Source organism: Orcinus orca, chromosome 21 (genome assembly GCF_937001465.1).
Source record: "Orcinus orca chromosome 21, mOrcOrc1.1, whole genome shotgun sequence".
NCBI lineage: Eukaryota > Metazoa > Chordata > Mammalia > Artiodactyla > Delphinidae > Orcinus > Orcinus orca.
The window spans coordinates 22,520,845-22,548,342 of record NC_064579.1 but is presented as its reverse complement, the minus strand read 5'-3'; the positions used below and the strand labels follow the sequence as shown (position 1 = coordinate 22,548,342).

At 47.9% G+C, this 27,498-nt stretch overlaps 1 protein-coding gene across 2 annotated transcripts in view; it reads right to left on the bottom strand.

Moving 5' to 3' along the window:
• Window positions 1-754: 754 nt before the first annotated feature.
• The window catches only part of IRF2 (interferon regulatory factor 2), an 84,633-nt gene continuing 57,889 nt past the window's right edge, over window positions 755-27,498 (bottom strand). For both annotated transcript variants that reach the window (XM_033409278.2, XM_004281737.4), the window contains 4 exons: window positions 22,677-22,794; window positions 11,363-11,527; window positions 3,515-3,561; window positions 755-2,219 (listed from right to left, as the gene is read on the bottom strand). In XM_033409278.2, coding sequence (XP_033265169.1) covers window positions 1,911-2,219; window positions 3,515-3,561; window positions 11,363-11,527; window positions 22,677-22,794 — 639 coding nt within the window. In that variant the 3' untranslated portion in view covers window positions 755-1,910. The remainder of the gene's footprint in view (window positions 2,220-3,514; window positions 3,562-11,362; window positions 11,528-22,676; window positions 22,795-27,498) is intronic.

Sequence of the window (27,498 nt, the reverse complement as noted above, 5' to 3'; positions counted from 1 at the left end):
CCCTTTGTCCTTTCACTGAAGGAACCTTTTCAAATAATAACCTAGCAATCTCCTCCATAAGCCCCCAGAGGTAGTAGGGGGGCAGCTAAGTCTTCGTAGGCTGATTTTTTGGACATCGTGGAAGCGTGAGGGGTGAGCGCCGCGGCCTTCTTTCCCAAGGTCAGAGACTGGGTGGTGGGGGGAGTCTGGGGTGTGGAATTCACATTTGTCACTAGGAAAGACATGCCTTAAGTTCTGAGGGCAGGGCCTAGGTCTCAGAAAGAAGACTGACTCTGACGAGGAACCCAACAAATGTTTCCTGTTCTCAAAAACATTTTATCTGTGAGCCCAGTATGTGACATAAACACAGAATTTTAGTCCTATGTTTAAGAACAAGAAAAACACAGATGTGGGTGGAATTTGCTGACTGTAGAGAGTAGTGGAAAGGGGAAAAAACACTCCTCCAGAGTCACACCAGCCTTGGATTATGACTACCTATGTGACCTTGAGTAAAGGCATTTTCCTTTTAAGTCTCCATCTCCTCCCTGTGAAACGGAGATAAATCTCTATCCTGTGCACAACCTGGATGAGTGAACAAGTGGAATCATCATGTAAGACACGCAGCACAACGTCCAGCTCCGGGCGAGCGCCTAACAGAGGAAGCCATCTCACAACAGAAACCTCCAGGGTCGAAAGGGGGAAAGTTCTGGTCCACCAGTCCAATCCCATGACTGTGCTCTAAGGGACACACACACAAAGCCAGGCGTGATGCCCATTAAAAATTTAACTATATATCATATTCATTTATTATCAATCCACAGGATAATTTGATTGCTACATGAGCTCATAAAAGCTTTTTCACCTTTACAAAATTAAAAAAAAAAAATGTGCCACAAGGATGTAATAACAACTGCCGATAAACAAGAAAAGGAATCTTAAAATTATAAATTTGCTGTAGAAAAGATAAAAAACAATTATATTTTCTTTAGAATTTTACCTTGAATAAAATATTCCCCGGTATAAAAAATAAAAAAGCTTGCTCTGGTTAGAATTAGAGTATTTTTCTCTTCAAATCTGGGAATTTGCATAATCTCTCCATGATAGTTTTCCTTTGTACCGCGTGGCATTCAAGCATAGCAGATTAGAAAGATTTTCTTTTTTTCTTTTCTTTTTTTTTTGTTTTGTTTTTTAAAGCAGTCTTTTAAAATGGGACATCTGTGGAGAAGTTCATTTTCTTCTCCTCCTCAGGGATGTGGAACACAGCCTTTGAGGGCAGGAAAAGGAGGAAAGAAAATGAAGGGGATAGGAGGGCCGGGGAGGGGACGGAGGGGAGGCGGTGGGATGAAGGGGAGGCAAACGAGGGGAGGGGCTGGGAGGGGAGGGGCTGCAAAGCAAGAGGAGGAGATGGGAAGGGGGAAGGCGGGGAGGAGGGAAGAGGGGTGCTGACTGTGCTATGAAACAGAGCAGGGTCACGAGAAGGTCTATCTGTAAGTGCTTTAAGATAAGGTGCAGAAGCAGACTGCAACGTCGCTAGTACTGCCCTATGTACATATTCACAAGAATAAAAAATTCCAGCTAGTTCACATTTTCTCCTCCATTCAGAGGCATCCGTTCCACCATGCTGGCCTTGACCGCAGGCAATGCAGCACCTCACTGCCCGTGTGGGTGTTGGTCCTATGACGTCCTTGAACTTGAGGGAGCAGCCCTGGGAGATCCAGCAGGCTCTAGAGATATGCGTCTACCAAGGGGCTGGAGTCCTGAGTTAAAAAGAAGCTCCAGTACTGGAGTTGGACACAGCAATCAAAGTTCTATTGTCAAGGCTTTTTCCCTTAAGATTCGTCTAAAATAGGTGTCAGAAAGAAAAATATAATACAAACAAACAATAAAACAAAGCCAAGAAATCCCAACAACCACCAGGGGAAGTGGAAGGCTTAACAGCTCTTGACGCGGGCCTGGGTGATGTCGGAGGTCTTCTTGATGACGCTGGCCCGGGTCTCCCGGTCTGGCCGGCTGCTGCTGGGCGCTGGGGTCACGGAGGGGGCGAGGGGGAGGTCTGGGAACGGGGGCCAGGAGCTGTTGTAAGGCACGGGACAGCTCTCCTCTTTGATGGTGACCTGGAGGTCGGGCTTGTTGGAAGTGACGAAGGTCGCCATGCTGGGTAGCAGGTACGTGCTTCGTGTCCCCATGTTGCTGAGGTACTGTTTGCCTTCAATGTTCCTCTTCCGCCAGTGTGGTCGGCCCTTTCAAAGAAAATAATCATGATATACATTTCCTTTGCCTTCTCTTAAATGGCTTTTTAAACAATATGCCACCCTTCCCATGTGTTGGTGTCTGAGTTTCTTAAGAGGCATGGAATAAACGAGAACCTTAGCGACTCCACACCCCTGAACTGAAATCCATTCCCAGCCATGCATGCCCCAAGCACAGTTTCTCTTCCCTTTTTAATCCATGCCCATTGGCTACCTCCCAGAAATCTAGCCAAGCCTGTTCTATGAAGGCAGGAAAACAAGGCAGCAGCTTGGTTTCTGGTTCCCCTCTACTCCGGCTGCCCGGCCTCATGGTTAGGTAGCTTTGGGCCAGGATGGCTGATGTGTCACGGCGACTAAGTCCTCACAGATGGCCCGATCTGATCTTTGAGTCAAGCTGCATTTTCAGAGTGCCGGAAGCGAGGAACCCAATAAAAGACAGGGAACGCCCCTGGACTGCTTTCAAACGGGTACAGCTTAGCGCTCCAGAGTGCATGCACATAGCTGGCTTCAAGTGTGGCGTCATTCAGAGAAGGAGCTGGAATTCTGACCTTGAAGAAACAGGTTCCGAACGTATGTGCGCATCTCCACCCACTGTCTTTCAGAATTCCTGGACTATACTTTAAAGTGTTTAGTACATTGGGAAATTACTAATTCAGACCATCAGTAGTCAGTCTCTGTCTGTCTGTCTGTCTCTCACTCACTAACTCACTCACTCAAACACAGACACAAAGCAGGCTTCGCAGGAATGCTTCCCCTCACAGTTCCAGCCATTTCCTGCCATTGTCTGAGCCTAGCCAAGAGGAGAGAGATCAGAAGCAAAGCCACTTGGAATCCGGACTGAACACATACCTGGCCCGTGGGCAGGGATCACAGGGCGGGCTGGGGGGGAGGGGACACTCCCGGTATCTGGGGAGCTACTTTTGCTTAGCGCTTTCCGACACTGACTTCTCATCATCGCCTTGGGCCACTTGGACCTTCTATTTCTGCTTGTGAATTAGGATGTTTACGGTGGTAAGCATATCAGCGTTTCTTGGCCTTTTCCTGCCGTCATAGCCTCCTTTCTCACAGTAACATCTTACCCCCTTCCCTCCCATTTACTTCCCAAAGCTTCATTTTGTAAGTCAAAAGCACTGTAAATGTTATGTGATGTATATTTTACCACCATCACCAAAAAAAAAAAAAAATCCAAAAGTGAAACTCATGCTCAAAAGAAAAGAAACTTCACCAGCAGCGGGGAAACCAACATGCCAGTTGGGAAGGCTTTGCGCCGGCGCCACCAGGCTTACCTCCGAGCTCTCTTCATCACTGGGCACACTGTCCGTAGTTTCGCTTTCTGTTCACAGAGAGAAAAACACAGGCCCATCATTCCTGCCACTCAAACTGTTTCGAGGCCCAGGCAGTGTTTAAAACAATACATCAGCACGTCTTTCTTCAAAAGAGAAATGCATCACTAAACTCATAACCTCCGTCCCCTTGTGTCAGGTCAGACGCGTGTGCCTGGGAGATGCTAGGGAGGAATTTAGAGATGAAGGGTGGCTCGTTTTCCCAGGGCCAGGCTATGCTTATTCATGGCCTCTCTTCCCGGGATGGGGTGCTGGGCCCCCGGGCTGCCCATCCGCGTTCTGCCCGCCCTGCCCCCCGGCCCTCTGCTGGCTCCACGTCAGGCCCTTTCCTCACAGCTGCTCCATCACAAGCCGCTCACTGGTCTGTTCCCATTCATGGCATTGGGTTCATTTAAGTCCCAGCCCAGCCTCCCCAGATGAGCCCCATTCTCCTCAGATCCCTCCTTTCCCTCACGGCCCTTCAGTACTTATATCCTGGGTTAATAAAGTGGCACCTTCCCCCGGGTTACTGTGGGTGCACAGATTCTAGGGTGGCTCAGCTGCTGAGTGTTTACCCTCTTGTGGGGTTCCCTGCTCTGGAGGGCAGGCGGGGCCTGTGACTTGCTTTGAACCAACAGAACACAGTGGAGGCGATGGGATGCACGTGATGACGTTATGTAACCCTGCAACCTGTCTAATGAGGAGACCATCTCCCTTGCTGGCTTTGAGGAAGCCAGCAGCCATGGCGGGGAGGCTCACATGACAGACAACTAAGGACCGATTCCAGCCAACAGCCAGCAAGAAACTGAGGCCCTCAGTTTGACAACCTGCCAGGAACTACATTCTGCCCCAAACCCTGTGAGCCTGGGAGCAGATCCTCCCCGATCCCATCCTCAAATGAGACAGCAGCCCTGGACCAGACCTCAGCTGCTGGTCTGTGCAGAGAACGCCCTGAGCAGAGGACCCAGCCAAGCCATGTCTGCTCCCCCGACCCTCAGAAACTGTGGGATAATAAATGTGTGTTGTTTTAAGGCACTAAGTTTGTGGTTATAGGGTCACGCAGCAATAGATAACTAACTCACTTACCATCCTGATTCACCCTGCCACCTGTGAGACACAAAGCAAGTTACTTAACTTCACTGAGGCACACTTTCCCCATCTGTAAAATGGGAGTATAAACACCTTCGAAAGAGGATTACGTGATGAGTGAGGGAAAGGCCTAGTACGGGGCCTGGAACACAGCCCACACCCAGTAAATGTTGGTGCGCCTTTGTCCTGAGCCTCATTCAACAGGGGATCTGCACCCCATGCTAGGGTGACAGGGTCACACTCAATAGCTAGCGATTACACATCACCTGTACATAGAATAAAAGATTCTTTTAAGTAAAAAAAAAAATTTGATTTTTTTTTAAAGCAAACTAATTTTTTTTTTAAGTAGAAAAATGTTAATTGTTTTAAGTACACAATTGATGGTGTGCAGTTTTTCAGGGTTCACAGCATTGAGAAAATGAAACACAGTGGGTAGAACTTCCAAAATACACGGACCCTTAGAGAGCCCTGAGTCTGGGTCATTCAACTTCGCAGACATGGCCTGAAGGGAAGCTGTATTAGTGAACGTTTTGGGGGCCCGTGGGCCGGTGCTCTGCACGCAGGTCTTGTTCAGTCTCTAAGTCAGGGAGCAGGTCCTGTCACCCCTTGATTGTGCAGAAGGCCTTATGTGTTCTTGTGCCTTCTACCCCTTCCATCCCAAACCTACAGAGGGACTGGCCTCCAGCCTCACGTCTTGCTGGCGTTACAGCTGTGACCAGGTGGCTCCCAGCCCAGATGGAGTCCTTCTGACGACCCGGGGCACCAGACCCAGACCAGGCCCTCCATGAAGTAAAGGCTAAGGAACAAACGGACAAACTGGGGCACAGCTTCCTTCCTCGAACAAAGAAACTGAAAGTTACTACATGGGGCCCACCCTGGGGTCTCCATGCACGTTTCTCGGTCACCGTTCTCCAGTGACTTCACCTGGGCACAAGCGATTGCCGAAAAACCTAACCCCCAGCAACTAGAAGACGGGCCCGTCCACTCCTCGGACTGAGCCGACTTCCCTAAGCATCCCCAGCAGGGGCAGCAGAAGCCCGGAGAAGGCCCAACCCTAGTTGTCAGGGCAAACTGGCAAGGCCGGGCACAAGAGGTTTCCACACAAAAGCAAATTATACCCAAGCGCAAGGGAAAAGGCCCCTCCACTCAACCTTCAGGCTAGCCCAGGACCCTGAGGAGGCAGCAGTCAGCGCTGCCACTCCCAAGAAAAATGCGGAACAGAGATGTTGAGAAACCAGCCAAAGTCGTCCTGGACTGAGTCAGCACAGAGGAGGGAAAACAAAGCAAGCTTCTGATTCCAGGGCCCCGGGCGCTGAAGCTCTCCTGCTGCTCCAGCCTCTGGTGAAACTTCAAGATCCCCTTTCCATTTTTATGGTTAGCTTTCTTAGAGCTCAGGAGCCAAGGTTTCTCTTCCCTTCCTGTAGGTCTAGGCCCCCTCACGCCTAATCACCCTCCATAAACACCATCATCTTCTGTTCCTCTCCCCTTCACATAAAAACAAGATGCCACCAGGCTTGCTCTGGGCGCTGGAAATAGGCAAAAACGGGCAGGTTAGACCAAGGTTCTGGGATTCCACAGCCCGATTCACAGTTGTGGGAGGGGTGGGAAGGCAGACCCTGGGGAAGACTCCTTGGTAAGGCCTGGCACGAACCATGAACAGAATCAGAATGTTAATCGCCTGTGAGCACCCAGTTTTCAACTTCAGGGAGATAGTCGGAGACAAGACAAGTTCACATGCTCTGAACTTCTGTTTCCAGCTGACACAAACGGTGGCTGAAGAGCACCGTTTCTAAAGGAAGATCAACTGCCTCTGAAGTAGTTTTGAAAACTCTCCATATAAGCAGACTGGGAGTTCTCATTTTCATCGTTTAAAAGAATGGCCTTGAGGGGCTTCCCTGGTGGCGCAGTGGTTGAGAGTCCGCCTGCCGATGCAGAGGATGTGGGTTCGTGCCCCGGTCCGGGAAGATCCCACATGCCGCGGAGCGGCTGGGCCCGTGAACCATGGCTGCTGAGCCTGCGCGTCCGGAGCCTGTGCTCCGCAATGGGAGAGGCCACAACAGTGAGAGGCCCGCGTACAGCAAAAAAAAAAAAAAAAAAAAAAAGAATGGCCTTGAGCGCCTTGAGCCTAGGAGCAGGAAATGCTTGAAGCTCTAGCCTGAGGACCCCAAACCCTTCTCTCTAGAATAACAGTGGTGCTCGCGGCCACCCCTGGGTCACTGGCTCAGGGTGCTCTGTTGGGGACACTCATGCCCATTTTCCTCTGTTTTCTTGGTTTTACTCCATCATTGCCATTTTCAAGATCGGTTCTTATAGAACACATGAATTCATGGCAGCTCCTGCTTCCAGATCAATGTTACCACCGACACAGCAACATCAGTTGTTTCATTTTTCCTTCTGATTACTTTGGACTTGGTTTCGTATTTGCTTTGAGTAGAATGGAATTTAAAAAAAAATTTTGGAGTTGCTTCCCGAGCACGGTCTGAGTAAGTTGCAAGTGTTTACAGAGTAATAACAGGTACCTAAGCAGTTTGTTTCATCTTTCTGGTCTCCGTTTCCCAGAAAGCGACTGGGATGAGAGGGAAGGAAGAGGCTTGGATTAGATGACCCCAAAGATGCTTCTTCCAGAGTTGCAGTTTTACAATGATGCTAGTCTCAGGCTCACACTCCACTTAGCCCAGTTTTTTATCGTCAGACCATCTCAGGAACATGATGGGGAGGGAGATGTCTTCTGTCACAGCCTTTTTGCATTACGACATCTTGGTACATTTTCTGGAAGGCTCTTGTTCAACAAGTTTTATTAATAAGATTGACAAGGATTCCTTTCCCTCAATCATTTCCTTAATTACTTTCCCTAGAAGGCTCAATGAAGAGGTTCAAATCAGAGTCCTCTGACAGCACTTCTATCTTTGCCGCACCCAACAAAATGCAAGCCTGCTACAGTTTCCAGAAGGACCCAAAGTCTTTCCCGCTGGTCACTGGTCAGGAGGAAATCTCCCTTCTCTCAGTTATCACCAATCAATCCTTCGTCTTATACTTTCTTCTCCATACTCTCGTCCAGCCTTCTCCAAAATACTACTGTGGCTTTCTTTCACTAAACCACCCACAACCTAATAAAATCCTGGTGCCACACAGCAGGCAAGAGGCCACTTTGCGGTAGATCTTTAAAAATAAAAATGACTCGTCTCTAGAGTTTCCCAAGGTTGGGCTTTGGGACATCCCTCCCCAGGACATAGTTTTATGAATCCAACTAGAATTTCATGTTGTCTTAAAACAATCCAATGCAAGTACGTGCACTCAAAGGAACTGTCCCTTTTCTTGCTTCACCGTAATATTTAGACCATGGAGAAGACAGACTTGCAAAAATGAATGTGGTTTTTGTAATACTACTGGGGTTATATTTCAATGATCAGCAGTGGGGGGAAATAGCCAACAACCGCTTCCAAATACCAGTTTCTAAGTGAATGAAGTGGTTTGAGGAGGCTGCAATTCAGTTCAGTAGTCCACACAAAGGGACCCTGTCATGAAAAACAGGCAAACAGCCTATTCTCGTGGGGAACGTAAAGTTAGAAAGTGAATACCACCAAAGAGTTGCCTTTCCTAGTAGCAAGCTATGGGATCCCTGACTGAAAGAGTTTAGCTACCCATGGTCAGTAACAGATAAGTTTCTTATGTGTCATAGGCTCTAGAAAGGTAGCAGCGATGACTTGTCTTGACTCTATCCAGGAAGCTTCCCTCCACAGGGTTCTAGAAAATTCAGACAGTGAAAACAATCGAAAGAACTAAAGGCCAGGCTGAGACACCAGGCTCCAACCAAACCCGCACTGCCCGCCAGCCTGGCACCAAAATCCTTCTTTTCGAATCTTGCAAATGTCCTGAAAAGGGTAATGAGATTTTCATTTCTCTCTGCATGAATCAGCTGTTCTTGGGACTCTTCTGCTAAAGCAAAATGCCAGTGCTGGCAGAACAACAAGAAGACGCCTTTCCAGAATCCCCAAGAAGACTTCAGAAAAGTCTAACTCAATAGATAAATAGAAAAGTCTATTTTAAAGCTCCAAGCCCTTAAAAAAAAAAAAAAAAAACACTTGGGGTGTAATAATGCCTGCAGCAGCATGATATAGAGCAAAGTCACACATTTCCAGCCCTCGTCAGTGAAATGTAAGCACAGTGGCTTAGTGTTTCAAGTTTCAGTTATCTCAACTGTAAAATTAGGGCATAAACATTCTGCTCTGCCTCCTTTGGCTGGTCCTTGAGGTTCTGGGAGGTGGACTGTTCTGAATGGCAGAGAGCCACACGGTCCTGCAGGGCAGCAGTGCAGTCAAGGGGCTAAGAGCAGGCCTTTGGCATCAGCCATGTATGGGTCTGACTGTGCTACGGGTTGTCCGTTTCTGGACATGCTGCTTCACCCCACTGACCTCAGATACCTAACATTTTTTTTTTTTAATAAATTTATTTATTTATTTAATTTTTGGCTGCATTGGGTCTTTGCTGCTGCGCGCGGGCTTTCTCTAGTTGCAGTGAGCGGGGGCTACTCTTTGTTGTGGGGCACAGGCTTCTCATTGCGGTGGCTTCTCTTGTTGCAGAGCACAGGCTCTAGGCGCGCAAGCTTCAGTAGTTGTGGCACACGGGCTTCAGTAGTTGTGGCTCGCGGGCTCTAGAGAGCAGGCTCAGTAGTTGTGGCGCACAGGCTTAGTTGCTCCGCGGCATGTGGGATCTTCCTGGACCAGGGCTCGAACCCGTGTCCCCTGCTTGGGCAGGCGGATTCTTAACCACTGCACCACCAGGGAAGCCCGATACCTAACTTTTTTTTTTTTTTTTTTTTTTGCGGCACGCGGGCCTCTCACTGTTGTGGCCTCTCCTGTTGCGGAGCACAGGCTACGGACGCGCAGGCTCAGCGGCCATGGCTCACGGGCCCAGCCGCTCCGTAGCATGTAGGATCTTCTCGGACCGGGGCACGAACCCGTGTCCCCTGCATCGGCAGGCGGACTCTCAACCACTGCACCACCAGGGAAGCCCCCAATACCTAACTTTTAAAGAGAGAATAATGACAGTACCCAGGCTGACGGGGTTATTCTCATGATAATTAAATAAGCCAATCGATTTCAAGCACTTAGCACAGTACCCTGGGTACAACAAACACGCAACAAATAGTAATTATTACAAGGACTGGCAGATATGCAAGAGGGACTGGCACACGCAGGAGTTCAAAATATGTTTCATGAATAAATAACTGATGACAAGCTTATCCTGTCTGACAAGATTATAGGCTTCTTGTAGCCAAGGTTCGTTCTCACTTTCCTTTTATGTTCCCAGCACAAAAGAAAGTCAGGACCTTGAGGATATCCTGCGAAGTGAAATATGCCCGTCACAAACGAACTAATGTTGTAGGATTCCGCGTATACGAGGTACCTAGAGTAGCCAAATTCAGAGAGACAGAAAGTAAAAGGGGGCTGGCCAAGGGGCTGGGGGAGGGGGAGGGGGAGTTATTGTATAATGGGCACAGAGCTTCAGTTGTGTGAGATGAGAAAGTTCTGGAGACGGAGGGTGGTGCTAGTTGCACAATGATGTAGGTCACTTAATGCTGCTGTGATGTGCACCGAAAAATGGCTAAAAGTGGTAAATGTTATGCTGTGGGTATTTTACCACAGTGGAAAAAAATAAGTTAAAATGAAAGAAAGTTGGGGTTCAGGAAATATGAGGTTAATTTAGGGGCGGATAATTCACAAACAACTTGTCCTTTGAATCAACCTAATTCTAACGCGGACTGTGCCGCTCACTGGGGTGGCGTCCTGACTGAAGGACACGCTATTTGGCAACACATAAAGGACACTGGGAAGAATTCCTGAACTATTTATTAGAGCGACTCTGGTTACCCATGATAGGGCCTCTGCTTTTTATTTGTAATATCTGCAAGCAATAACCCTGCCTCAGAACTTATATGTCAGAATTGTAACTGAGTCACCAAAAGTTAAGTGGAGACCATGAGAAGGAGTGCATAAGGTGATGCAATGTTGGTGGGAAAAGGAGCCGCCACTATATCCCGTAAGGATGGAAGAACCCACTGAACCCGGTGCTAATTCTGTGACTGTCGGGGCCAATTCCTGCCATTCTGTGGCCATCCCCTGGGGAATCTGCAGTGGGCTCAGTCCCTGGCCCAGCTAGAAGCTGTATGAAATTGAAAAAGAAGAGGAAAATACGTGGAAGTGACAAGTAAACTTGCTGAACGACAGAATGGAACTTGGGGTCTGAAGGTTTAGTTTGAGTCCTGACGCAAACACCTACTGGCCGTGTGGCCTGGAGGAATCCCTTCTATTCCAACACAGAAACCGGAAGAGGTGATCCCTAAGGTCCTATCCAGCTGGGTCAAACTCAGATTCCATTAAACACATCCTTCCGAATTTCTGATAACTTGCGCAAATGAAATGGACTCAGATGAACTACTTCCCCAGAGAAATCTTCTTATTCGTTAGTCATGCGTGAACATGTTACGGGTGATCAAGTGCAATGCTGTGACTGGGTCTTCGAATTGAGAACAAAAATATCCTAGAAGATGTTGGTTGAGGACATTAAAGCAAGACTAGTTCCAGACAGAACACTCCTTAGGAAACAGGAGAGGTTCTCTGCTATGTTGGTGAAATCAGTGAGTGACCCTAGCCTAAAGGACCGCCCTCCCTGGTTCCTTGCTCAGTTCCAGAGTTTCCGCCCCCCGCCCCGCCCCCGCCTTACCTGCGTAGGAAGACACGGGGGAGATCTGCAGGGGGTAGAGCTCGCTCATGCTGACCGCCTGTTCATCACTCTCAGTGGTCACTTCCACAACTTGGCAGATGTCTGGTGGATTAGTGACAATCTCTTGATCCTCAATGTTGCTGTCCAGATGTGACTGTCCTACGACTTCAAAGAAAAGACAGCCATCATGCACCAACATCACCTGCCTTCACAATCCTAGCACACACTCTCGAGAAAGGAAACCTCCCCCCAGAGAGGCCAAGAGTCAGATTCCTGGTCACCAAATGTCATCTGCCATGAAACAAGAACAAGCTTTAGCTTTGGGTTAATGTCCCTGGAGAAGCAACTTGCCAATAACCTGGCTCGCCAGGGCTGTTTCCAGTGTGCCTGCCAATGGGGCTTACGCGTGGCAACATCCCAAACTCAACCCGGCCACAGCCAAGGCTGCAGGATGAGAGCTGCATCCAGACCTAGCCCCAGGGCCAGAGAGATAAACAGTGCTTTGAACCTGACCCATTTCTGTTCTCTGCTCTCGCTCTAAAGGAAGCTGCTGTGCTAGTTTCTGGGTCCTGGGGTCCAGAGAGACATCATCAAACCTTAATAATGAGGGAAGGGGCTTCCCTGGTGGCGCAGTGGTTGAGAGTCTGCCTGCCAATGCAGGGGACACGGGTCCGTGCCCCGGTCCGGGAGGATCCCACGTGCCGCGAAGCAGCTGGGCCCGTGAGCCATGGCCACTGAGCCTGTGCGTCCGGAGCCTGTGCTCCGCAACGGGAGAGGCCACAGCAGTGAGAGGCCCGCGTACAGCAAAAAAAAAAAAAAAAAAAAAAAAAGAGGGAGGACCACCAAAATCCACCCTATTGTGTCATTTCTAGCTGTGGGACGCTCCGTTCATACTCCCAGCCTGCCTCCTCCTCTGCAGACAATGGATGTCATATCAAAACAATGGAAAAGAATGCTTTCCCAATTTTCTAACACACCTTCGGAGCATCAACTCCTCAAAACACTGATAATATGAATTCTGACCACCCTGCCTCTGAAATCCTGACTCAACTGTTTTTTAATTAAACTTTTCAGTCTGAGATCACGTGCAGTTGTAAGAAATAATACACAGATCCCACGTGCCCTTTACCCATGTGCAAAACTATCATACAGTATCAGGATATTGACATTTGACAATTGATGCATCTTGTTCAGGTTTCCTCCGTTTCACTTGTACTCCTTCGTGTGTGTGTACCTAGTTCTGTGCAATTTCATCACATACGTGGTTTCACGTACCCACCTCCGCAGTCAAAACACCAAACAGTCTCATCATCACAAGCATCTTCTGTAACTGTATCCACCTTCCTTCAGCCTCCTCCCCTTGTCTCTAACCCCTGACAACCACTCATCTGTTTCCCATTTCTATAATTTTTGTCATTTCAAGGATGCTTCACAAATGGACTCACACAGTAACCTTTTGAGATGGGCTTTTCACTCAGCAGAATTCCCTGGAGATTCATCCAAGTTTTTGGGTGTATCAGTAGGAACTGTAGGTTCCTTCAATTGGAGGAACCCAACTCAATTCACCCACTGAAGGAACTGTAGGTTCCTGTCCATTCTTCGCCTATCACGAATAAGGCTGCTATGAACATTCATGCACAGGTTTTATCTGAACATAAGTTTCCATTTCTCTGGGACAAATGCCCAAGTGTGCAATTGCTGGAACACATGGTAATTATATGTTTAGTTTTACAAGAAACTGCTAAACTAGTGTCCAGAGTGGCTATACCATATTACGTTCCTACTGGCAATGTATGGACAAGCTAATTTATGCACATTTTAGCCAGCTTTTGGTGTTGTCACTACTTTTTTTTTTTTTTTTGCTGTACGTGGGCCTCTCACCATTGTGGCCTCTCCCGTCGCGGAGCACAGGCTCCGGACGCGCAGGCTCAGCGGCCATGGCTCACGGGCCCAGGCGCTCCGCGGCATGTGGGATCTTTCCAGACCGGGGCACGAACCCGCGTCCCCTGCATCGGCAGGCGGACTCCCAACCACTGCGCCACCAGGGAAGCCCTGTCACTACTTTTTGACTTTAGTCATTCTGATAGATGTGTGGTGATACCTCATCGTGGTTTTAATTTGAATGCCCCTAATGCCCTGTCTTACTTTCAAACAGAGCTGACCTTATACTTCTGTTGACAATTGATTGGATGGAATATCCCTGAAAACTGGCACCCATAAACAAATGGGACCAATAATGTTTTTCCCAAGGGCCTCTCTCAAAGCACTTTGCCCTCATAATCAATGTTTTACTCATGCCTGTATAAGTTATTTTAACATTTCAACACATGGGAATGACAGGGAAAGCATCATTCTCCTGTTATAAATGAAGAGTGTCAGGCACAGAGAAGTACAGTAGCTCGTCCAAAGTCACACAGCGTGGATTATGGGCTGTGCTCTACGTCCCGGGCCACCTGTAAAATGTTCAGATTAGGCGGGAAGGTGGCCACATTCCAGTCTCCTTGAGAAGTTAGCATCATGGGCCAGTTCCTGTTTTCACTGCTCAAAGTATAATATTTTGATTACTCAAGTATTTCTGTTTATACGTGGGTTTCTGTTTTAACTGCTTGAAGGGGGGTGATGAAGTGACTAGCAGTAAGGTAGCGAGAACATTACCTGATTTCTACTCAGGTAAGGTTTTAGAAGGCAGTGAGAATTCATGGATTTTCTAGCAAAGAAAAAAAAAGCACCGAAGAGGCTGGGAAAGGAGATTTGGGGATGTGATAAAAGACTCCACAAAGCCACAGCATACAGAATGGAAGGGAAACTGGATGCCGTGTGGGTTTTCCTGGAGGGGATAAAATTAAAGAAAAGGAAGGCAGGCTAAATATGGCAGGCAGACTCCCAAATTCTTATTTTATCCTTTGGACTATACTACTTGAGCCTGAGAGCATCAATTATGCAGCTCACCAGACACAGACTGAGCGCTGACACTGACCTCTCTCAAGTTTCTTCTGCCTCCTCTCCCAAGTAAAATAAGACGGCAGGAAAACAAGATGGGTCCTGTCCTTTCCCAAATTGGTGGGTGGAGATAGAAACCAAACAGGACGTGTGTGTGTGTGTGTGTGTGTGTGTGTGTGTGTGTTTGATGAGGGGGTGGATAAAACTGATACCTTACATACTAAGAAAATTAAGGTCTTATATAGATTTGATTTAAATCAAGGCCCCTTTAACTTCCAATCCTCCAAAATTCATTTCTCCCTTGCACTGTCATTCCTGGGAGTATAAACTATGGCAGCCATTCAAGCATCTTCCTAATTATGTCCCTTTGTTCTGACCAGGAATTCTCTCCCTCAGTGTTTTCCCCCATAAGTCCCAACTCAGCCATTCAACTAACAGAGATTTCCTGAGCATCCTCTTTGTGCAAGGCACTGTTGTCAGGTAGGAAGGGTAGAGGAAGTGTAATCTAGTCCAGGATCTGGTTTGTAAGAAGTCCAGTAGGGCTGGAGGCCAGCACACAATGATCTAGAGAATAAACTGAGGACAGTACTGAAAAGGAAAAGCGGGGAGGGCGGAGGACCCGTGATGAAAGTTCAGGAAGTGGGATATTTTTTTTCCCAGTTACAGGAAATCAAAGGCTTCGGTGAGGCGGCAGTGCGGTGGGCGGAAGGGGAGGGTGAGTGGCAGGCAGGAGTCAGATGCCTCTGCTTTCGGGGGGCCTTTTCCTGACCCCCCAGAACAGACTGCCCTCTCTTTCCTGCAGGCCCCTCGCTTGTTATCGCCATGGCTTGGCCAAAACGACAGCATGATGCGACCTTGTGCCGTGCCTTCACTTTCGGCCTCGCGTGCCCAGTTAAGGCAGCGGCCCTTTATTTAACTCTCTATTCGTACGTGTTGTCTCCCAGCCACACTGTGGCTCCCGAGAGTTGAGACCCTGAGTTAGAACTTTTTGTCTCAAGTCACAGCACACGTTCACGGCTTGTACCGGAGAGCAGCTCAGAGAAGCTTTGCTGAGTAAAGAGATGAATAAACAGAGCAGGGCTCCCAGACTGCAGCCAGAGGCCTGCAGGAGTTCAGGACCGCTAGTGAATACCAAATGGAACGATGAACGTTTTCTAGAAAATTTCCAGACTCCTGGCAAGCGGGCTTTTTAAAACCTAGGTGAAGGGATAAAGACATAGTAGGCCATAGCTGCCAGGGGCTGGAAGGAGGGAGAGGAAACATTTACGGGTGAGGAAAATGTCCTATGTCTTAAATGTAGTGGTAGTCACACCACTGAGGATGTCTGTCAAAAATCATAGACCTGCACACCCAAAGGGGGTTAGTTTTACAGTATTTCACTTAACATACATGCCTTAAGACAAAAAGTAGATGAGCATCTCTATTCAAATTTTAAGTGTATCCCAAATGCTGGTGACCAGGATAGAAAAATAAGTTTTAGTTTTCTGGGCTACATCTGGATACCCAGTTAATATTACATGATCTCTAGGGCCAGACATTGCCCTAGGAATATGTGGCTTTGTGCCTGGGACAGGGACGACCGCTGCTCTCCATCTGAACACGACTGAGGGCACTTTAGAAACTTCTGAACTCATAAGTCGCAAGTCCAAGAGAGAAGCTGGGAAATCCCAACATGTGAGATGCTCTCTGGAAGGGCTTTACGCACCAGCCCTAATCCATCTCTCTCTCTTTATCCATCTATGGAGATAGATGAGAGCTGATTTCCCCTGAACCACCAAACTTAGCCCTAAGGGACAACACAGACAGTGCCACTGACTCCTAACAAATGAAAAGTCACAAGAATAGCAAGCTTAGCAAACTGCTACAGCACATAAGGTCAGAAGTGGGAGCCCTCTAGGTGCTAGAGCCTCATGACTGATAACCCATAATAACAAACCCTAGCATTTCCTGGGCCCTGAACTTTGTCTTTCCCACCTTGACCTATCACCTGCCAGACCTCACAACTCCACGGGGAAGACACAGCTATCACTCCATTTTAGACAGGAGGAAAAGCATCGTGGAGAGTTAAATAACTAACGAAGAGTTCAATGACTAATTCAAGGTCAGACAGCCGGAAGGTGGCAGCCTCAGGAGGCAAATTCAGCTTTCCCTCTCAGCAGCACCGTCTCCCTGAAAGAAAGAGTTAAGGAAGTTCAAACTGAGTTTCCCTGGGCTTTCTAAGCCCCTCTTAGGATAAAACCTTTCAAATCTCACCTTAATAAGACTCTGGGCTCATAACCAATAGTGAAATTGCTTTTCAACAGTTCTATATTGGGTGCCAAGGAAATTCCTGAACGGTTAGGGAACTAGAAATCCACTAAGCTTCTCCAGATTATGAAGGTCAGCGCATCAGGAAGAGTCCCCCGCAGGCATGTAATTTTATCTGGACCTCGGTGCTGAGACTTACAACAATATTATTCATGGCTGGTTACTGATGAACCGGTTTGATTCCTTAAAAGGTCATTCTTACCTTATTAACAATTGTTGACAACGCAGGGCTCCACCTGCGAAAGTACTTGCCCCCAAGCCTCAGAGAAAGCTCTTAAAAGTAGACTATTAGGAACCGGAAAGTTCTGTGAAGGTGGGTTGGTCCTATCACTTTGCAGCTGAAACCCAGGGAGGTTGGGTAAATTGCCAAGGTCACTCAGGCAGCTGCAGGGTCAAGATAAAAGCCTATAAAAGCCGGCCATCTGCATGCTGCCACGGAGAGAAATTTCTTCTCGCCCTGATCTGAAACTTCGAGAATTTAAACTGTGAATACCAGCCCGATGACGCAGCACAGATGGAGGCAATGTCTCTTAATCAAATATATTTTAATATGATTTGATAATACCACAATCATAATATTAATTTTACCACCTTCTAACCACACAGTGAGTTTTCTGTTACACCCATTTGGTCCTCACAACAATCTTGTGAGGTTAGGTGGGATCAGTTTTTATCATTTCCACTGTATTTAATTTTTTAAAAAAGATTTTGTTTTGATGTGGACCATTTGCAAAGTCTTTAATGAATTTGTGACCACACTGCTTCTGCTCTACGCCTTGGTCCCTTGGCCGCGAGGCACGCGGGATCCTAGCTCCCTGACCAGGGACTGAAACTGCACCCCCTGCATTGGAAGGCGAAGTCTCAACCACTGGACCGCCAGGGAAGTCCCCTCGTTTCCACTTTAGATAACGAGGAAATTGAGTCTCAGAGAGGTGAGGGAGTTTGCCTAGGATCACGTGATAAATAAAACCCTGCAGAACTAGGTCTAGAACCCCAGTCTTTTAACTTCTAATCTGGTGCTCTTTCTGTTTTCTTTTTTAAAATAAACTCTGGCCATGATTCGCTTTAGGCATCCAAGGGCGACGGTGGGAGACACAAGTCTTTACGGGGTTAGTACTTTCAGAGAAGGGGCCAGCCTGCCTCAACAGTGACAGGTCGACGTGGGTGCAGGGTGTGGTACACACACTGCACTTCCACGAGTAAACATCATCACATGCTGCTCTGCTATAAAGGGGGGCAAATAATATGTTCTAGTAAAAACTCAGTTGAGTTCATCACCGTGTCTCAAGGGTCAATGGTCTGGCAGCAGATACCTGCCTAAGACCTCATGGGTTGGCAGCATACCCCTCCCGACGGACCCGCCGAACACCCCTTCCTTACTCTGCTGGGTTGACAGAGCTATAGCGTCCACCCCACAGTAACAAAACCCACAACCCAAACCTCTCTTTCTCGCTGGATAGGCACATGGAAGTCCCAACTGTTCAGAGTAATTCGACTTCAAAAACAGGTATAAAAGAAGTGGACAGGGGCCAGGTCACCAGGACACTGGAGACATGCGGGTCTTTGTCCTGGGGGGTTGGGGGCAAAGGTGACATGGTAAGACTGGCATTTTTTAACAAATGACTGTGTCTGGAGAAGGGGCAGCATGGAAGCAGAGCTGAGGCAAGCACGAAGGTGACTGGGAGTTGCATCTGAAATAGAAAGAAGGGGATGGATTTGAGGAATAGGACGGGGGAAGACAGAATTCGATAGTTAATTATAAAAAAGGTGGAGGTGTCAAGGCAGAAAAATATATACAGCCTCGTAAAAAGTTGGCAGCTTTCTCGGGTAAATAAAAACCCCTTAAAGGTTGAAAAAACCTCCATGTCCACTGCCCAGGGTTGCCGGTGCACGTGGTGACCGAGGGCACATCCCATGCAGCCTCACCTCTGTGACCTTGGCTTCTCCAAGGTCCAGTCCACCTAAGAAAAACAAGATGTATTACCGGTTGTGTCTGGGTTTACTGTGAGATCTGGGTTCACACCTCACATGGACTCTCCTATTGCTAAGAGTTTTCTAGGGGTCCTGAGAAAACTGGATGCCTTGTCGCTGGACCCCGCTCCTGAGGGATGAACCAGCATGGAAAGCCTTCACTCGCTCCTTCTCAAGAGGGGTGCCTTCCATCTAAACCACCACCCCAAATCTACTTTTTATCTTGTAGATGGAATTTTTCATATCTTAAGCACCAGAGAAAATGGCAAAAAACAAAAGCAAACAAACAAAACAGGGAACAAAGGATCTGGAAAAGTTGAAGACAGTTCTACAGCCTGGCATCACCTTTGGCCATCCTCAAGTCACTATGAATTCTGGTACCAGAGGCTGCCAGGCTTGAGTTATGACCGTGAGGCCCTGGGGGTGCCCTAAGTTTGGTCTCTTAGTTGTGAATCTGTTTTCCTCCTTTTTTTTTTTTTTTTTTAACTTTTTTGTTGTTGTTCTGCTCCTGTCGATATTCAAGTTTCTAAGCTTGGCTGAAAAACAGCTACTCAAGGTTTACTTTAGATAAAGTTGGTCAAATTTGGAAGTAACTACCAGAAAAAGGTACATCCTAGAAGGTGCATTTTGGGCCACCAAAATCGACAGAATTCAAATTACATTATTTCCTAATTGTCTACGTCTAGTCACCTAAGGCCAGCTTGATTTACTTCAGGGTCATGAATAGTCTCCCTCATTTCACAGCAATCTTTGCTTTCTTGAAGGGTGGGGTTACCTTTTATCAAGAAACACAATGGGGTTATGAAGCCCCGCCTAGGCCAGGGAGAAAGAATGTCCGCACCTGCTAACTTCTCACACTGGCCTGGAGGTGATTTCAATACTGCTCAGCAGAGGCCCTGCTGACCTGGGCAAGAGGCCAGCAGGGTATTATCAGAACAATCCAACATGTTGCTGGCTTCTTCCGCTTCCTAAAAACAGAAGTTGCCGCACACACAAAATAATTCAATGTGAAAGAAAAGTAAAAATAAAAATGAGTCTTTTTCTCCCTCCCCTTAAAGGGATAGCAGGGAAGATCTTTGGAGGTGCTGACCTGTGCATTTAAACAGGAGGGAGAGATGAAACGTGAAAAGACCTGGTTTAAGCAGTGAGATGCTGCCCTCCTGCTTGGAGCGCACAGCCTGCTAAATCTGGACGTACATTCAGCTGTTCTGGACAAGAAGGCAAGACCAGGACACTGCCCATTGACCATGGGCGTGTGCACACTCGTGCGTGCGTGTGTGTGTGTGTGTGTGTGTGTTTTCCTGCCGTGATTTGCCGCAGAAATAAAAGTAAAACACAGCAGCAATCCAGCAGGAGTTCATCTGTCAGGGTAACAGGACATTTCGTGCTTTACACCCTTACTGGATTCACTTACCAAACAGCACCCCTCCTCCAGAATAAAAGTGTACTGGGTGGCTGGCCTCCAAGGGATTAAGATATTGATTTTCAATCTATTTCCCTAGTGACAGAGCCTACTGACAACGAGAAAAATGCTCTCATAGTAAGGACTCGTTTCAGCTCCCATCTTTAATCTTATAAACATGGGCTTATAAGAGTAGAACGAAAACATCTTGAGGTTTTCATCTTGGTGCCTGGATACAAAACTGGCCGGAACTCTGGGTTTAGAGACAAATGAATGGAAAGCAAGAAATGGTTTCGTTTTTAAATAAAGCATTTTTTAAAAAGTAAAGAGAGCCCGAAAGAGAATCTCTCAAATGCCACAGTGGCCTTGGAATCAGAACCCCTGTGCTTCTCATCTCGGTCCACACATCGCAGAGGCTGGGATGGCTAATGACTGGTCATTTGGGAGAGTGCAGACAAAGCTCTGCGAAGGGTTTAAAATCCGAGCTAGTGCTACTGTTAGCAATGATCACAAATTACCCACTCCTTTAAAATACGTGCATGGATCCACTTCTTCTATCATTACATACCTTCACAAGGGTCACTGACTAATTAGAAAGAGATATTCAAACTCATTTTACTGCCATCCATTATGATCTTATTGTTAGGAAGAGAATCATTTAATCCAGTAGGTGATTCTCTAACCAAACCTGGCCTTTGTCTTTGCCCCAGGATAATGACTCATTAAATTAGTACCAACACCATGTAGCCCCAATCATACCATAAGGGCAATGAACAATCGACCTGGCAGAGAATTTACCTACTGAAGTCTCAACCAAAATGTTAAAAAAAAAAAAAAAGGTAAAGAAAACTGGTCCAATTCTGGCTTTTGTTTGGCATTTTATCTGAGGCTGAGTTCACCTCCTCAGTGAAGGGGAGCTCCAAAAGCCAACCAGCTGCCTCGAAATAAGCTGAATCTTAAGAAAGTGTGCCTGGGAGATCGGCAACTATCTTCCTTTTTAAAAAGGGCTCAGTGGGCAGAGGCTTTCTGAGGACAGCCTGCTGAGAAAGGGATGATAAAAGCCCAGGTGCTGGGGAAGCAGCTCTCAGCCGTGGAAAAAAGGGCCCAGGAGGGAGGAGAGCTGGGCTTCCGGTCAGGCAAGTGGCCTCACTCCAGAGGGGAAGTGAGAAAGATACTCTCGGAGAGTCCGCTCGGCTGAAAATGACTGTAGGGCCATCTGTCTCTATGCAAAAGCGCCCCATTCAGACGTGAGCCCTGAGAGGAAGCCATGGCCGTCCTGACATGAGATACAGCACGTGCTGAGTCTCAACCCAGGCTTCATTCTTTCTTCATTCTTTCTTCTCTGCTGGAGACCTCAACGTGCAAGGGAGACCCTGCACATGTGATTCTACTTCCGAACTCCAAAGCCCAGGGGAAGGAGAGGAGGCTGCGGCCTCCTGTCCCTACTCAGCTGAGAACCCACAAGTGAAGGTCCTCGGATATGAGGCCTGCTCTTGGAACAGGATTTTTCCTGTTCTTACCAGCATCAGAGGCCCTAATTGTTTACAAAATGGAACAAAATGTAATGAACCAAAAGGTATTGAGGGCAAAGAAACCGAGGTTCTGGATTCCAGGGCTGGGGTCAGAATACAAGGTCAAGCCTGGGCCTCTTCCACGCTTGCAAAGAGTCCCTACCCTCCGTGCTTGGCAGCATCCCAGCGGGACTTTATTGAGATATAATTCACACTTATCGCCCACCTGCCTAAAAGCCTCCAGGGGTGGTGTTTCCATGGTGTGTGTATGGAAAACATTTGGGCACTTTACTATCTGCTATACTTCAAGTTTTTAAAACTTAAAAAAAAAAAAAAAAAAGAAAACAAAAAAACCCACACCCTCCAGCAGTCTGGGGATAAAACCCAACCTCCTTCCCAGGATCTTCGAAGGTCCCCATAAGCCCGCCCCGCCTCCCTTCTGAGGGACCTCACATGCCCTCCCCACGAGCACCGGCCTTCCCTCTAGTCCTTTAAGCGTGTTCCTGCATCGGGACCCACACTGCAGGTCCTCAGCCACTGGTGTCATCTCATCTCTCCACTCTTCTCCTCTGGCACATTTATCACACACGGTAACGCTGTTGTTACGTGCAGTTTTTATTTGTTTATTATGTGTCTTCTTCCATGAAACTAGGGATTGGGCCCGCCTTGCTCCCCAACCTGTTTCTGGCTCACAGCGCTACATCTGGTATACAGAAGGCACTCAACACTCTTTGTGGGATCACAGGGTGCCCTCTGGCCACGTGCCTCTGTTTCCCCATCTGTGAGATGAGCACCACCTCTGTGGCAGGCCCGTCCTGGAGCAGATGCTGAGAGGACTCATAGGGACAGTCTCCCCCCTCCTTGTTCCCAAGTTAAAGAAATAACACTTTTGTCCACGTGACCAATTATTGAAAGACTGAGAACCGCTAATCCTTAGCCGCTGGGGGGAGCATCCCCATCTCATCTGCCTATTTTTTTGAGGCGGATCTGCCTCAGTTCCTTTACCTGATCCTCAAAGGCCTTTATTCTTCAGCCCTGAAATCTGGGGGCCTGAACTTGCATTTTGAGATCGTTCCAAGACCTCCTCCCGCTGACTATGTTATTTCAAATCACGTTTTACAAATTCTCGACCCCAGGGAAGCTACTCGTGCGTATAAAAAAATGAGATGTCAAAACAGTTTACCTATGATGTTCACCGTACTATCCACTTCATTTTTTATAGCTGAAGTCAGGGCCGCATACTCAGGAGAAAGATCACTTACTCCATTACTAAGCCCCAAAGATGACTCAACTGGTTCTTGCTAGGAAGAAGAAAAGAAAAAAGAATTGAGAACACTTCCTTTTCCCTCCCTGTGCTTAGCTTAAATTCTACCCTCCGTCCACTTTCTTTAATGCCAAGGTCACGTTCGTCTCCCAAACGCATTCCCTACGTGTTTTAAATCAGCCTGGAGCTTAAGAAGCACATTTCTGCGTAGAGTGTCTCGCCAAGGGTTCCCTTTCTTTCCTTTTCCTTGGAGGAGACGGTATCCGTGCACCTGGCTTGCCCTCCTGAAATGCTTATCCCTGCGCAAGGTAGCCCTGGGGTTAAGCGGAGCTGTGTTACTGCCTAGGTAAAGCACCTTGCTGCTGAGATCCCAACTCATCCTTCTCTGAGGGAGGGGGTGCGTGTAAGACTCAGCTCCTGGCTTTCTCTCTAAGGGAGGAATCTTGCCACCTCTTTTATAACTTCGGAGGAAAAGCTCTGCCTCAACTATCAGCCCAAGGACGAAATCCAGAGGACGTGGTGGATGAATTCTTCTTGGATAGGGTTTGCTCTGGATTCTGGCCACTTGAGCATCCTGCCCCAGGGTCGGGGGCAGGTGGCCGGTCACACGGGCCAGACTCATAGCCAAAGCCTCCGCCACCCCGTGGAGTCCAGTGAGACAGCCCACACCCATGGCTCCGCAGGCATGCCTTCCGAATGCCCATGCAGCCCAAGAGGCTACACATTCATATTAATGAAACTAGGAGAGCAAACTCCTCTTCCTAAGCTTGGCTCTCAATTCTGCTTTATTCAAGTGCACCAGAGCCCTCCAACCTCTGAACGCGCCAACGGCTCTGGGAGAGCCAGCGCTGGAGTACAGACTGACTTTCAGCGTTTTGATGAGAGAGCTTCTCCTCAAGGGGAGGTTACACTGGCATCTATGACAGCAACAGAATCAGACAAAAAAAGCCACACGTGACAACTCCTGGGGAGACCAAACTGGAGAGGAGGGTGGAGGGGTGGCAAGAATAGAAGACAGGAGCAGAAGATCATGTGAGGTGGATATGACTGTGCTTTGAAAAATTTAGAGTGGACGCTGCAAGGCATGCAGGGTGTTCTTATCAATTTATGTGCTGCTTGGAACCAATGATGACCCCAAACCAATGATGACCCCCTAAGACCCCAAATCTTAGGGAAGGAGGGGGAAATTACCCCCTCCCTCCCAATCCCACCTGGCAAATTCCCGCCATGATAACCACGGCTTCAAAGACATCACCTCACTGTATAGCTCAGTTCTCAAAAAAATAAACAAAAATCACACATGGCAGGGTTGACCAGATGTACCAAATGTTGAATCCAGGAAGAACCCAGGACAGCCCCACTGGGCAGAATGTTCATCCCTTTCTCCTGCAGCATCTCTTTGACAAATTCCGAAGAGTTTATCCTTTCTGGGAAGAAACTCCCTTGCCTGTGACTTGAGTCACCACTTTTCTCTTTCTTTAGAGGCAAACTCCTGACTGTGCACCTGCCTTCCCAGCATCACCTCCTCACTGCACCACCATGAAGCCTGCAGTCTGGCTGCCACTCCACTTGTGGAATCAAGCTCCCAGCTCCTGGGGTCGGGGTGGTGAGACAGCCTGGCTTTGGAGTCACATGAGCCTGGGGTCCAAGTCTTCCTCTAGTTATAGAACTTTAGCCTCTTTAGTGATCTCTTAGGATGCTGCGGACAGCTGTAAACTGAGGACAGTAATAGGACCCACGTCATAGGGACAATGGGAAGATTAAATGAGATAAATATGCACCTGGCACCTATCATTAAATAAGCACTCACTATTATCTAAGGTCACCAATAAAACGCTACTATCCCAAATCCAGTGACCTTTGCGCAAGTCTCTTTCCCTCAACCCCACACTCTGACATCCAACAGGAAGGCCTGTACTCTCCACCCTTGGTAACAAAATCTATCTGTTTCTCCACTTTCTGATGGCATCCTTCTCCCTGGCTTCCTCAATGGCCCCCTTCCCACCCCACCCCCCATCATGCCCCACGTGTCATCTTCTCTCCCTTCCACCTCTTCAATTCCCCAAAAGGAACTAAGAACGTTTTAAGGAATTATGGAAAGAACTGCTCGTTTTCGTGGGTTTCTTTCGTTGCCATGTTATTATTCACTCATTCTGCTTCTAGGCTTCTTATAAAGGTAATGAGGCAGTCAGACTTGCATATATTTAAAAACCTAAATTATTCTGATTTCTCAGTTGGAGACTTCAAAAGAGTTTCACATGATCTACAGTGTAATTAGTGGCAAGTGATACTTCTATCACACTACACTTGAGAAAACTATGACTCACAGATGAAATTAGTTTTCCAAGACCCCACTGCTTTTACTCTGAGGAGATATAGGAACTGAACTCACATCTTTGGTCAGGCAACATAGTCCAATTCCAGTAGCTTCTGTCTTAATAAACCCTTGGATCCTGTACTAATGCCAATGGAGATTGAGACTGAACTATTTTCAACATTGTTCTACTCCCCAGATCCCCACCTTGCCTCTTGCACTCCTGTAACGAAACAATACTCTACCAATGGAGACTGAGTTGGACTACTCCGAACATTGTTTCACCTCCTCCCATCCCCACTTCCAAAATAACCTGCCGATCTCCAAGTCTTCAGTGCAAACCTTCTCACTGGTTTTAGAAGGACAATATAGCAGATTGCATAGTGAAATGTAGCCAGCACCTCCCTGAAAGGTCTCCATCCGGGGTGCAGAAAAACAGGGATCTTCACTACACTCAGCTGAAATTTTTGAAATGACTAGAATAGGAAGATCGAAACCTAAACTATGTTTTTTTTTTTTTTTTTTAAAAAAGCAAGGAACGCAAATTAAGAAAATGGGTGAACATTTCTCTACGGAACATGTACAGAGAGATCCTGCAGGTCACGAACGGCCTTTGCCCACAGCGTCTTCTGCTTCTCTGTGATGCCCACTCCTGCCCTGTCCCCCGCCTGGCTGTACCATGACCTGTCCTGGTGAATCCTGAACTAGCCTCCTCTTTCTGTTCCCTTTCTTACTTTAGCTGTAGGCTCTCCTGTAAATCACCTTGCCCCAAAGAAAACCAAAACACAGATTGTACTTGGGTTCAGACCGCTCCATGATCTATTAACTCTGCCAAATATTTATGCCCAAGAACCTTTCTTCTCATTACAGAATCCAAGGTTTGTTCTACAGTTTAAGGGACTTTAGGCAAAAGCAAACCAGCACAAGAGAGCATGCAGGGGCAGGGGCAGGGGCAGCCTTCCTTAGACCTCTAAAATAATATCCCTTTGGTTGGTCTCAAAGCCATGCTTGCTGGAGGGGCTTGGGGGTGGGCCGAATAGAGGACAACCAAGGCCACTCATTCTGTTGCCACAGCCCTTGTCTACATGTCCCCTCCTTTGAGGCCAAATATAATGGCTGTAAGACCATTTCCCAACCCCAACCTCCAGAGAGGCCCTAATTCATCTGTGCAAAGCCAGTCTCCTGAAAGCCAAATTTAAGGGCATCTCTAGGTCTCTCTACCAACAAAATCTCAGGCTGACAGCTGGGCTTCATGAAAGTCAAAGTCGTCCCGGGGAACTGCACACTCTATACCTCGGAGGCCCCGAGGCCACTAAGAACAGGAGTGCAGCTGAAACAGGCTGCGGCCTCCTGCCCAGCCCTAGGACACCTTCCTCCCGTGGAACTAGGCCGTCTTCATTCTCTTCCTCGCTGCTCCCACTGCAACTTCCCCTTAGACTTCTTTCTTTGGCTGGCTTTTCTCCTCGTCTTCTCCTTGGGTCTCCGTGTTCACTTCATGTAGCTTCCCTCTTGGGGAAGGCATCTGTTCCCACGGCCTCCAACATCGTTCTTGGGCAAATGACCACACACCTGGCGTCCAACACTCACCCGAGCTCGGTCCTGTCAGATCCAACTGTCCACCTGGTGTCTGCTTTGGAGGGTCCTCTGCCCTTTCTAGCCCACCACGTCCACAGTTAAACTCACCCTCTTCTCCACAAAACATGCTCCGCTCCCAACATCCCCTCCAGGAAGCTTGAGAAGTCAGGGCCACCTCTTAGATCCACACCTGGCTTCCTCCTCCCACCTCTTCTTCCAGGGAAATGTCTCCTCTCCATTCCAACTGCCACCATCTTCACCTAAACTCTCTACTGCAGTCTCTGCCCCCATCTGCTGCTTCCCATCACGGTGAGAAAAACCTCCCTTAAATATCAGCCCCTCTGTGCTCCAGAGCCTTCCCAAGGAGTTCAGCTGTGCCTTGTCTCACAAAAGCATCCACGGAGGTTACTCTGCCAACCAGTTTGCAGACTGCGCTCTGAGCAGTCCTCCCAAGAGCTACCAGGAGGAAAGCGAGGCACCAGAGTGGGCAGGGCAGGCCCCCCACCTGCTCCCTCCAGGGCAGCTCTGATTTCATCTCTTGAAAGTTCAGGTGGGTTGCCGGCGTGAGGCTTAAAAAGTGAAGACCCCTCGCAACCCATGGAAAGATCACTCCAGTATCAGCCCTGACAGGTGGTCGGTCATGCAGCCTGTCTTTGGACAGTGACAGGGAGCATATTGTTGCATATTCCAGCTCAAGTCACTGTGGGCGGTGAGAGCTCTATTAGAAAGTTCTGCTCAGCCAATACCTGCTTTTCTGTAACCTCCACCCAGAGGCCTGCACTCAGAACTAATACAGATCAGTCCTAGTCTTTACCAAGTGACATTAGAGACAGTCCCTGATCATGTTTTCCA